At 55.2% G+C, this 12,289-nt stretch overlaps 1 protein-coding gene across 1 annotated transcript in view; it reads right to left on the reverse strand.

Moving 5' to 3' along the window:
- The window catches only part of HYDIN (HYDIN axonemal central pair apparatus protein), a gene marked incomplete at both ends in the record, with an annotated part of 135,442 nt that overhangs the window by 33,092 nt on the left and 90,061 nt on the right, over positions 1 to 12,289 (reverse strand). Inside the window, 14 exons of the mRNA XM_082005613.1 lie at positions 46 to 254; positions 1,405 to 1,578; positions 2,131 to 2,301; positions 3,134 to 3,325; positions 3,861 to 4,029; positions 4,302 to 4,541; positions 4,984 to 5,133; positions 5,492 to 5,683; positions 5,771 to 5,891; positions 6,733 to 6,876; positions 7,883 to 8,016; positions 9,155 to 9,285; positions 9,808 to 9,985; positions 11,381 to 11,518. Of these exons, the coding sequence (XP_081861739.1) occupies positions 46 to 254; positions 1,405 to 1,578; positions 2,131 to 2,301; positions 3,134 to 3,325; positions 3,861 to 4,029; positions 4,302 to 4,541; positions 4,984 to 5,133; positions 5,492 to 5,683; positions 5,771 to 5,891; positions 6,733 to 6,876; positions 7,883 to 8,016; positions 9,155 to 9,285; positions 9,808 to 9,985; positions 11,381 to 11,518 (2,343 nt within the window). The remainder of the gene's footprint in view (positions 1 to 45; positions 255 to 1,404; positions 1,579 to 2,130; positions 2,302 to 3,133; positions 3,326 to 3,860; positions 4,030 to 4,301; positions 4,542 to 4,983; positions 5,134 to 5,491; positions 5,684 to 5,770; positions 5,892 to 6,732; positions 6,877 to 7,882; positions 8,017 to 9,154; positions 9,286 to 9,807; positions 9,986 to 11,380; positions 11,519 to 12,289) is intronic.

Raw genomic sequence — 12,289 nt, forward strand, 5'->3', positions numbered from 1 at the left:
CAACAGAAAGGTCCCATGCGTTAAGCAGTGCAGAACATGCTTCACCTGGGAGCCCGGCGGATCTGTTAGGTGCTGTTTCTGGGGTTGGGATGCGTGGCCGTCTGTCTTCCTCTTGCCCACTGCGGTGCTCGCCCGGCCGTGGGAGCCGACGGACTGCAGGCTGACCTTGTCCCCAGAGTTGGACCGGCTCTCCTCCGGGCTGCGCTTGGCCTCGGCACTGAACCATGGGCTGAGGGAGGCGTCTGCGTTTTGACCTGCGGAGGGGCCAGACGGCTCAGCGGGGCTGGCGATGGGCACCTCCCACCCCAACGGGGCACAGCCTCACGCCCTGGCAGGGACACCGCACTCCTCCGCCAGCCTGCTGGGCACTAGCAGCACTGCTCTCCAGGAGCAGCTCCTTCCCTGCTTTTCTTACTAGTGTGATAAAGCACACCATCACCTACTGGATTTTAAAGCCACAGAGTTTTATTAACGCACGGCCCCGCGTCCCTCCTAAAAACGCGTGTGCATGGTATCTCCCCTGTGGATCAAGGCATGGATTTATCCTTCAGGACCATCGTTTCCATGCCTTGCACCCATCCTGCATTCTCACACAGAGACTGTAGCACGCAGCCCTGCCCCAGCTGCATCACCCATCTCCACTGGAGCTAAACCCCCCGTGGGGGATAACCCCACCCGGGACCCAGACCCTTTTTTCCTTCCACCAGCTCCCAACCCAGCCAGGCTGAAAGCTGAGCAATGCAGAACTTCTCCCACCAGAGCCAAGGTCTGGCCTCACCCTGCAGAGCTTCGGGGCACCAACTGCCCAAGAAAGTTTCCTAAAAGGCTCCTGGTCTCGCACGGAGACCACCACACCAAGCACGAGCTGCGTGACCTGACAGCGCGTACAGGAAAACCTCTGGAGAAAAGCGCTCATCTGCAGCGTCCCTCTCATCTGAAACTCCCCGGGGAGGTTACTCTTCCCTTCCTCTCGTGTGTTTCTGAAGCCACACTCAAAGGCAGTCGTCTAGTGCTTAATGAGCCGCTTCAGAGGGCTTCTTCCTTGTTAAAGCGGGCAGCAGTTCTGCCTGATGGCCATGAGCAGCAAGCTGGATTCAGCTTTGAGGAAATACAAAACACTCTGAGAGAGACAGAGGTGTGCTCCTCCGCTCCTTGAAAAAGGAACATGTGCCAGAAAGCCCAGGAGCAGTAAAAGTACCCGTCTGAACCCTTAAAATAGAGATTGTAATTTTTTTTTTTTTTTTTAAAATAACCAGAGGTGCTTTGTGAAATGGTTTTGCGTTTCTACACCCTGCGCCCACGTTCCCTAAGAGACACAAGGGCTGTCAAACTTCTTCTCTGGACCAAGCAGAAGTAGATAGTCACGGCGGGTTTCCAAAGCGCTGCTCCAGCATTTCTCCTTACCAGCATTCTCTGTCTCCTTGTGGCCCTGCTCAATGGCAGCCCTGATGCACAGCTCCCGGGCACGGAGCCCCGCCGAGCTGCTCCTGTCCAAGATGGCTTCTGTCACCACGGTGTCGATGGACAAGCAGGCAGCACCGTAATATTTGGACAAAGCGACCGCTGCTACTGTCTTTCCTTGAGAGAGAGGAAGACTGCTTGGTGACATTTGCGCACGAGGCTCTGGAAAGCCCCCAAGCAGGACGTCAAAGTTTCAGGGACAGTCAGAAAGCAAGCGCCCCTTTGGGGGAGACGGCGAGGGAGGCAGCTGGAGCACGGTTAGAAGCGTTGAAACTCTAGAGCCAGGTGAATCATCTCCACCTCAAGTTCAGCTGAGGACTTTGTCCTTTGTGGTGACCTCACCCCTGGGCCAAGACATCGTCTGGGCACGGTTTGGGGGTCAGTATGGGCTAGGGACTGCTCCCAGGAGGCAACACGGACGCTAGGCAATGTGGTCCCATGAAACAACGGGGACACGGTCACCCTGTTTGGGGGAATGACACCTTAGCCGTACGGACTCAAGATGAGCCACACCACTCGCACCAGCTAGGGGAAGGCCTGGGACCGTTTCACATACCAGCAGAGCTGTGGCTTAGCTCCTTTCATTTCAACTTCAAGCGCCGCGGTCCAGCAGGCCATGTCTCTGCAGCATCCCCCCGCTCTTGCAGCCAAGGGCTGTGGCTCACGTACCTGTCAGGGGTGCGCCATGGACAATGACGACGATCCCTCTGCGGTTTCGGGCTGCGCGCCCTTCTGCAGAGATATCGATGCCAAGGTGGCGGGCGATGGCCCTACAGACAGGGCTGTCGTCCAGTTCTCCCACAGCCTCCTTGCTGCTGGTGGTGCTTTGCTGATGCTCTGCTGTGCAGAAAGGCGTAGAAAAGTCAGCCTGCTGCCTATCGGCGATCCTGATCTTCCTCCCCATCCCTTCAGATCTTGGGAGAGGAGACTCTGCTGAAACCAACATCACACCTGAGGTCTCACTGTGCCCTTCCTCTACGCTTGTACAGGTCAGGGGCTGCCCTAGGTGCTGGTGAAGGTGCCTGTTCAGAGGTTCAGGTGGCAGAAAGAGGAAAGAATGAGCATCTAGTAATACCTAAAGAGACTGGGCCAAGTCTCCTTCCATGAACCGTCAACATGGTCCTCATGGGAGTTTGGTCCCGGGTTCTGCTGAGTAGTGGGGGGACAAGCAGAACCCAGCATTTTCCATAGTCCCATGGGAGAGGCTCCCTTTGGGGATCAAGCGGTTATCCAAAAGCCAGATGCTTTAGGAATATGACACACGAGGAGATGTGGCTGGGCTCGGAAGTTGCCGTAACAGCATCCACAAAGAGCTCCCAGCTCTGCCCTTAGGAGGTCACCGAAAGCCACCTCAGCTTGCGGTGCCACAGAGGACAGAGCACGCGCTGCCCTGCCTGGGAGAGGGAACAGCATCATCCTGATCCCAGCAGCTCTGGGGGGCAAAGGTGCTCATTTGGCAAAGCTGGGGAAAACCTCCCTGGCCTCTCGCTTGTCCCTGCCCCAGACTCTTCTCAGGATCCTATAGACTTCATATCGAAGAGCGGACTCAGGGCCTAGGGGAGCGAAGATGGCACCAGGCTGCAGGGAAGTGATGGAGGTGACACTGAAGTCCTGCACTGTGGCCCTTTCGCCACAAAGGACATAAAATAGGTGAAGAGCTTCGGGTTATTACCTGTTGCTTGTCTTTTCTCAACACCTTCCTCCTCCTCTTCTCCACATTCAGATTTAGAGTCCACCTTGTTGGCCTGGCTTTCATCAAAAATGGAGGAGGGTACGACTGAGCTATGGGATGAGATGGTGTGAACGACCCCAGCAGAGTGCTTTCCTCCTTGATCTGACAAAGACTGGGCATCTTCAGAGTTTGCTGAGGAGGAAGGACACGAGGAGGGAAGAGGGTGAACATGGCCAGGCAACCTGCTCTTTGCCATTCGCCACTTTGCACAGCCAGATGCAAAAGGCGGAACATTTCCCAAGGAGAGAGACTCCCAAGGCACTGAGAAGCCTGTCCAGGTTGTCTCTGCCCTCAGGGGAATTTTGAGCTTGTACTTTTATTGCTGGGAAGGAGCAAATATAAAATAGCAGTGACATTAGACCTGGTCCTACTTGCTGAAGAACCCATCCAATACCCAACCCTTTGTGGCTGAGGGACACAAGGGGACACCCTGATGATTTCCCCAGCCTGTGGCGAGCAGATAGAAGCTTGCTTTGGCTGCACTCAGAGCTGGTAGAGGATGCACGTTAGAAGCCACAGGACCAGGAATTCCTCCACCAAGCTGGGGAACAGCCAGCTGCTGAAAGGACAGTCATTCCACAGAGGATGAGGTCATGGAGAGCTCAGGGTATGTGGGCTGGACTCCCTGCTGCATCCACACTCAGGAGAGCCAATGCCAAACCCTCACCGTTGTCCTGGCCTGCTGGTTCCCCAGTCCTGGACTTGGCCTGCTCATCCTGCAGCCTCTTCTGGTCCTGATAGTACTCCAGCACCTCTGGGGGCAGCTTCTCACCCGGGGCACGCGGAGGCAGCAACAAGGTGTTGTGGCCATCGTAGTCTTTCAACATCCGCAGGATCTGCGTGCACAGGGAAGAGAAACCATACATGGGATGCATTTCTTGACCTTCATCACATGAACAGACTGCCCTATCTTCTCTCTTATTCCCTCCCTCCCAATGACACGGATCATCCAAGCCCCTCCACAGCCTGCCAGCAGCGTGGGCTGAGCCTGAAATGCCACCAGGCTTTGCCCTGAGGACGCCTCCATCTCCCCGGCACATGCCTGGGAACGCTGGAGCGCTGCGAAGCTACAAGAGCACATGCATGGGGACCAGACCTTCCCGCTCACCTGCTCCTCAGCCAGGTACTGCTGGTCGAACTCCAGTGAGTAAAACTCGATGGGGAACGTGCACGGGTTCTTCACCACCACTGTCCCCTCTGCGCCATGGCTGTATGGCAGTAACGGTCCCAGCTCGAGCACCGAGGGGCTGAATTCCAGCTGTGGCTCCAGCCCATGCCCCAAGACCTGCAGATGGAGGTTCTGGCTGCTCTGGCAAATGTTAATCTTCAGCTCACTTCTGTAGGACTTCTGAAAGAGAAGTGCAGAAAGCTCCTCCATGAAGTCCCAGGTGACAAGGCCCCAAATTCAACCCTTGCCCCAAGATCGGGGTGTTATCAGTACCTCTAAGGTGAGTGGAAAACAAGTATTTACTTCTAGCAGGGGCTACAGCATCTGCATGCTGGTTCTGAGCAACTGGGATGAGTCATGGTGTGAAGCGTAACTGGTTATTTGGGTATCAGATGGATCCAAAACGGTCCATCAGATGTTTTCACCTAGTCGTGAGGGAGCGCGATGCTCATGAGAAAAGTTCTCAGGGCTACATTGCTGCAGGGGAAACTCAGGCACGGTGGCTACGGGGCTTGCAGAAAGCTCCATGTGGAGGTAGACTTCATCTCCTGCTCCCTGCGCTCAGCTCTGGTTACCACGCTGCCCTGCAAGACCTCCTGCAGGTGACACCCGCTGATCTCACCTCTTCCGTGGGTGAAAACCTGACTCGCACGTTGCACCGCTGTCCTGGAGCGAGGACTCCAGCTGAGGGCAGCACCTCGAAGACACATGGCTTGGCCTTCAACTCCTGAAGCAGCTTCCGACGCACACTCACTGGCAAACGTTTGTCCACCTGAGCACAAAAAACAATCATGTGAGGTCTCGTTGGTCTGCGAGGAAGGACCCTCAGTTCCTGCAGTTCTCTGAGATACTGTCACAGCGCTGGGAGCGCCCACATCCAAACCAGCCATGGCCTAGAACTGGAGGGGAAACATGCAGGCAGATGGGGAGGCACTGTCTGAGGAGGAAGGGGTGAAGGTGGCAGAGAAGCAAAACATCAGCTAATGAACAGGTTCAAGTGAACCAGCCTTGCTCTGTACCCTCAAGTGAGCTGTAGCCCAAGTGCTCAGGCAGCCACAGGGGCAGAAAAGGCAAGAGAGGCAAAGAAAATCCAACCAAGAAGCTGATGTTACACCTTGTCTGGGCTTTACCTTCTTAATGGGCTCATTCGTGGTGATGAACCATTTACAGAGGACAGGGAGCTGGTTGTGGAGCTGGACGGTTTCTTCCTGACACTGCCCGCACTGGACAGTGGAGAACTCCAGCCTGTCCCTGGAGAGGCAGAGGGACGGCACAGCCACATTGGCACGGAGGCGGATGTGACACCTGGGGCCTCCTGCTACCTAGTGAAGGACAGAGCATCTGGTTGAGAGCCCTGGGGACATCTGCTGCTGCGCCCTGCCTGCAGCCCGCCCCGAAAGGTGCGGCACCTTGATGGGCAGGAGCGCGTCCACCTCTCCCAGCGTCACGTTGGTGCTTTGTGGGTCGAAGCGCACTTCAAACGTCTCCGTCTCGCAGTAGGGCAGGTGCTTCACACGGTCCAGCTCCACACTGAAACCTTGAAGAGATGGAAATAAAGCGGCTGAGACACGCAAGTGACATGAAACGTCCCAAGCACGTTAAGGCCATGCGGGTGCCCTGGTTGGCAGCTCTGTGAAGGACCCCTTCACATCTCCGGAGAAGCCTGCTGCTTTTTCTCTCTTGTTACCGCTCAAGGAGAAAGGGTTTTCACAGCCAGAATCCAGCGTCCATGTGGTCAACAGGAAACACCGGTGGAAGAGCACCAGCAATTTCTTCATCAGGCATCCCAGGGAACGATGCACAGACCTCTCTGAAGGAGAATTTCCAACAAAGACTCCCCCACGCCATGGTGTTCTCTGGACTAAAACTTAGAGGAGACACCTGACCAGCCCTCAGACACAGCGAGTCACCGTTTGATGGTACTGCAGCCTTACCTTCCTGTTTTGGAAGCCTATTTTGCTACACCATAGGACCTCACAGCCTCTTTTCTCAATAAAGGCCAAACACAAGTGTTATGACATCATGAACTCTACACAAAGCTCTTCCAAACCACAAAGGGTCCATCTGTTTGCAACCCAAGCCTGCAGAGTGCACAAAGATACTCAGCTAATACTCATGGTAGCCAAGAGCAGAAGCCGCCGAGAGGTGACCAAAGTGATCAGCCCATCTAGCCCCTGCCACGAAGCATTAGGGCAGTCACGGGCAGGCCAGGTCTGCTGGCCAGGAGAACTCCGGCTCTACAGCAGAGGGCAGGGGGTCCTGAGGAGGGAAAATCTACGTGAACAAGCACTCAGAAAAAACCTCCCCATGTCCAGTGCCTTAAGCTAATCTGCTAAAGCTCCTTCAAGCCCACGTGAAGTTTCTCCAGCACAAGTTACCTGTGTCACGCAGGACCCGTCCATCGGCGTGGAAGGACACAGGGAACTGCCCAGTGTTGGTGATCTTCACGATGTGTGTGTGGATGTTACCCGGAATGACGTAGCCAAAGTCCAGGACGTACTCGGGGAGCTGAGCTCTGAAAGGAGGAGTAAGGACAGTCCTTAAACCACAGCCTGGCTACATTTCCAGGTAGGTGGAAGATGCAAATAAAGTGGATATTTCTGTCTTCACTGCTGTAAAACTCAGCTCAGGCCCATGAAACCCAAGGCCTGACCACCTACTAATAAGGCTTTGGTAAGTCACGTGGAACGTAGGTGCTAGGTTTTATCAGCTACCAGTAGGACCTTAAAATAAAATTAGTTTAAAATAGATACTGGTCACAGCTCCTCTGCTACGAAAAGCCACTGTAGGTAAGTCCACTGGACCTCCACTGGTCTCAGAGGAACTGCTAAGCCTGGTGTACAGCCCAAGTCCAAAACTGCTTCAGGATCTTGTAAATAAGATTTGTCCCCTGAAGGAAATCTTCACTGCTCTGCAACCCGATCCATTCCCAAAGCAGCACCAGTAAATGCAGTAATCAACACCTACAAGGTTCACGGGAGGGTCCTTTTCCAGAGCGATCCCAATAGGGAAAACACATAAACGATCTGTTTTGCAGAGCATTTTCTTCCTGAACTGGAGCCTAACTGTCACAAAGTTACCTAAGTAAGCCCTGCAGTCCCACCACCATCCAAGCCAGCTGATTTGGGGTTTGTCAAGCTACTGCTTGTGCGATTCCCTGCTCTTTTTGCTTAGTGCGATCTGTTTGTTGGAAAAAATTTGCCAGCTTTGAGTCGCCTCTTTCAGAGCTGGTCAGCAGGGATGGGGTCCCGCGCCACCCGGATAGCCTCGATGGGGCACTGGAGCCCCCTCAGCTCTAAGACCAGTCATCAGCGGGGAGCTGAGCACCCCCAAAGCTCAGGGTGGCAATGTGGAGGCGAGGACACTCAGCTGCTCACAGGGAGCATGTCAAAGCTGTCAGGATCAGACCCCTTCTGAAGGCCTTCAGCTCTGCAGACACAAGGAACTCTTGGGAGCAGGGGTGCACCGCTGGGTGTTACCCTTGGGGTGCCTGGAGGTAGGGTATGGGAGTCCCCACTAACTTGAGAAGCCTGCGACGAGCACGCTGGTCCAAGGCAGCATCCTCCGGGGGAGCAGACGCGAGAGCTTTCTGCTGCTCCAGGGCATGTTCCTCTATCAGCATCTGCTCCATCTGCATCTGCAGCCGAGCATCAAACTGCAGGAGGAAAGCAACAACGGTGGCTGGTCAGCAAGGGTCCTTCCCAAGGCACAGGCTTGTCTCTGAAAGAGGATCCCACCCTGCTCTCGTTGAGGGGGGTGACAGGACCCTCTCAGCTCGCTGCTCAGTGTCTGCGACACCTCCTGCTTGCTTTGCCAGGACCTTATCTGAAGGGAAACCAACTCCAGCATCTTCGCCTGCCCAGTCACTGTTATAAAAGCTGGTCTGGCCAGACAGACAGACAGGCAAGCCAGGAACCTTCCAGTGCTCCAAGTATTTGCCTGCTCCCAGACACTGCCAAAGCGGCTTGGACAAAAGCTCTCTTGAAGAGGGAGCCACGATAAAGCTGGAGCCTCTTGGAGATGAACACGGACAGCACAGTCCCAGGGCGCAGCCAGGCTACTGCCATTGAGCTCTGTAAACCTGGCAGGGCTTGGGTTGGGAGCAACAAATACCCCAGCAATGACCTGCATCTCCATCACAAGGTACAACGAAGGGTGAAGGCAACGAAGCTGGTGAGGGGTCTGGAGAACAAGTCCGACGAGGAGCAGCTGAGGGAACCGGGGTTGTTCAGTCTGGAGAAAAGGTGGCTGAGGGGAGACCTCATCGCTCTCTACAACTACCTGAAAGGGGGCTGTGGTGAGGTGGGTGTTGGTCTCTTCTCCCAAGTAACCAGCGATAGGACAAGAGGAAATGGCCTCAAGTTGCACCAGGAGAGGTTTAGATTGGATATTAGGAAAAATTTCTTCACCGAGAGGGTGGTCAGGCTGCCCAGGGAGGTGGTGGAGTCACCATCCCTGGAGGTGTTCAAAAAACATGTAGATGTGGCACTTGGGGACATGCTTTAGTGGGCATGGTGGTGTTGCGTTGACGGTTGGCCTTGATGATCTTAGAAGTATTTTCCAACATCTCTCCCTGGGGTAGTCAGGAAGCTCGTGCATCTACGGGAGGGACAACAGCCAGAGGTGGGCAGCCCCTGGGGCAACGCTGAGCTGACACATGGTCGTGGCCAGGTGTAGGCAGGGAGTTCCCAAGCGCCAGCAGGGTACCAGGAAGCCTGCTGCGGGGTGCAAGAGGCCCAAGTGACACAGCGGGAGGGTGGCACGTGCCAAATGGGGCAAGCAGCCATTCTCACCATGGTGCTCAAATCGTCCGTGTGGGGCTCCATAGCCGCAGCCTCCCCCAGAACATCCGCTTCATCTCTCTGGCTGTCTTTTTCCATCTTTTCTTTCGCCTCCTTGAGGACCTTCTCATATTTTTCATTTCCTGAAGGAAGACAACACCCACAAATAGAAGCATGGGCACAGTGCCCTTCCTGTTTAAGCTGAGAAGTCCCCAACTCCCCGGACACCGGCCTCTCCCAGAAACATATTGCTCAAGCAACGTACAGAAAGTGGATGCTGCTTTCCCTCTACGAATCCTGGTGTTCGCTCCACTCATCTTCCACCCCACATAGGAGCATCTCCTCCCCTAGCAATGTGACCCAAATCCAACCCTGCCAAAATCGCTGCCAAGCCTGTGCTACAGCTTCCCCGGGCATTGCTGTCCAGCCGTCACCTTTCCAGGACTTCAACAGATACGCTGGCAAGCTCTCCAGGATGGTTCCTGGGGCAAAGCCCACACAGGCTCATCTGCTAGAGACTTGGGAGGCAACCCGAGGGCTGAGTGTTGGTCTGACAGCCCTGAAACCTCCAGGCTTGGTGGAGGTGGGTGCGAGGTCCCCTACGGGCATACGGGATGGGGGAAAAACCAGGGGACCTTCCTGGGGAGCAGCCAGGCAGGGCTCACCTTGGATGTTCCTGGGCAGGTCTAAGTAGATCCTGGGAAAGCTCCCTTCTCCTTTCAGGGAGATTTCTTCTGGCTCCAGGTGACCCACTTGGATCTGGAAAGTCTTGCAAAAGACTCCAGGCACTCCCGGCAAGTAACAGACTTTCAGCGCTTGCTCCATGCCAGGTCCAATATAACCCTGCAGGGCGAGAGAAGAGGGAGGGAACTCACCAAAGAGGATTTAACGGAGGGATGGCTCAGACAATAAGACATGCTGAGAAGAGAAGACAGGTTCTCATATATAAGAAAATGTCAGACGACACCGCCTTCTAGCTCTCTTGTATCCCAAAGCTCACGTCTCCTACACCAGGATGCAGAATGTCCTTCAGAGGGCTTGTAGGGCTGCAAGAGGCTTCTTGTAAGGCTGCTTCCCACAGCACAGACTGCCCTTTGCTCGGCACGAGCACAGCTCCTCTGCTAATGGTGTTCACCCTCCCCTGGCAAGAGCGAATAAATAAAAGCTCTTTTACCAGCCACTGTAGAAGAGCAGTGAAGTGCCTGCACATTCAGCAGGGCCAGCAGCTCCCATCCCAGCAGGTCAAGTGGTTCCCCAGGGTGGTGGCCAGGGACCTGACCCCTCATTAATAGGTCCCAACCAAACATCTCCTGCCCACGTGGTTACACCAAGGGCGCATGAGCCTATCCAGGCTCACGGTGACCTGCAAATACACATCTCTGGAAAGGCAGGAGCAGAGATGAGCTGCAGCGAAAGCGAGCCCTGCCAAGCTGTCAGCACCAATGATGCTGCCAGAGCAGCAACAGCACAGGTCCAAGCAGAGCTGTGTCCTCAGAAGCTCACAAGAAGAGGGCATCAGCGTGCCATCCCTCACAGGAGGCAGGCACGAAGGAACGTGAAAGCCATTTGGCTTCCTCTTCCCATAGCAAAAAGGGACATAGTTGGGAACACGGCTCCGGCTTGAAGCCATCTGCACAGCACCGAGGAGCTGGGATGACAGATGCTCCTGGAGCAGCCTGCTCCTGCACGCAGCACTGCACTGCCCGGTGATGGCGGGATGCTGCATTCCTTCATCTTCCTTCCTGTTCCAGCTCCTTCTTTTTCCAGCCCTGCTCCTCCCTGGCCCCCCTACCGCTCCACAAAGGTGCTGCAAAGCAGCAAAGCTGGAGGAGCGAAGGACCAATGCAGGGGCCGTTACCATTTCTGCCGAAGGGGCTTCATGCCCAAGCCAGAAAGCATTTAAGGCTCGCCTTGCTCGCGCTGGCAGAGGGCAGGCAGACGGAAATCCCACCCGCTCACGCGACCTGGGTAAGGTGACTCTCAGGAGAGCCTGCACCGTCCGGCTCCGGTGCCAGCACAACCACAGAGCTCAGCAGTTGGGGCCCGAAGAGCAACTGAAGCCAGCAAGGGACTGCGCTTGCTTGACCTTCCCTGCCCCCCAACAGCGACTGCTTACAGCCCTGTCTCTCCTGGCTGGGTTTTCTTTTTCTTTTTTTTTTCCCCCCTTTTATTTTTTCCCCTGTGACCCCCTCCTGGGCAGCCTGACGCAGGGCTGGGGTTAACCATTGTGCCGCTCACCGTGCTGGGCACGACCAGGAGCACGCCGGGCAGAGGGCTGCCTGCTGTGGCCGCGCTGGGGCTTAGCACCACGTAGGTGAATCCCACCTTCCCGCTGTTCCGTAGGGTGACCTCCGCTTCGGCGACTTCGTTAAACGGCTGAAGAGAGGAGAGAGGAGTGGGAAGTTGAAGACGCAGGTTCGCTGCTGGGAAGCTCCTGCTGCTTTCGTTGGGATGCGAGCTGATGAACGCGATGCAGGAGAGAAGCGGGGGTGGAGGAGGTATGGGTGCTCAACTGCGCTGGAGAACCCACAGCCCCACACAGGTACTTATGGCAGCACGCAGGAGTCCAGTAACGACCACGTAAAGATCAGTAATAAATAAACCGGGGGACAGCCCGGCCCTGGAAACATTCCGGGTCAGGTGGGACGGGGCTCTGAGCAACCTGAGTTGAAGACGTCCCTGCTTGGAGACAGGGCTTGGACTAGATGACCTTGAAAGGTCCCTTCCAACCCAAACCATTCTATGACACAAGTCCTCTGCATTTTAAGGGGTCATCTGAGAGCTAGCGGAAACACAAAGGCAGCGCATTCCTTCCACTGGGAAGCTTATTCTGTAACCAGCTCTCCTTGCTTTGGGGCAGGGGATGCTCTGTGGTCTGGCAAGCAGCCCTTAAGAGTCTGGAAATATCAGGGCCGGGGTGTGGGGTTTAACTGAAAATAAGTAAAGCAGAGATTATTCTGGGACGTTCTGTCCAGCTACAGTGACTGGAAGCCCAAGTTAACTTCGTCCCTGGTTTATTTTGTTAATTCATCAAGAGCATTAAAAGAAAGCATCTCCTTGGACCTCAGGCTTTAGGAGCGGATCAGCAGATGGATGTCTCTGGGCATGTCCCTCTGGAGATGACCACTGGAACGCTGTCTGCCTCAG

The sequence above is a fragment of the Phaethon aethereus genome, assembly GCF_964289735.1.
Source record: "Phaethon aethereus genome assembly, chromosome: 13".
NCBI lineage: Eukaryota > Metazoa > Chordata > Aves > Phaethontiformes > Phaethontidae > Phaethon > Phaethon aethereus.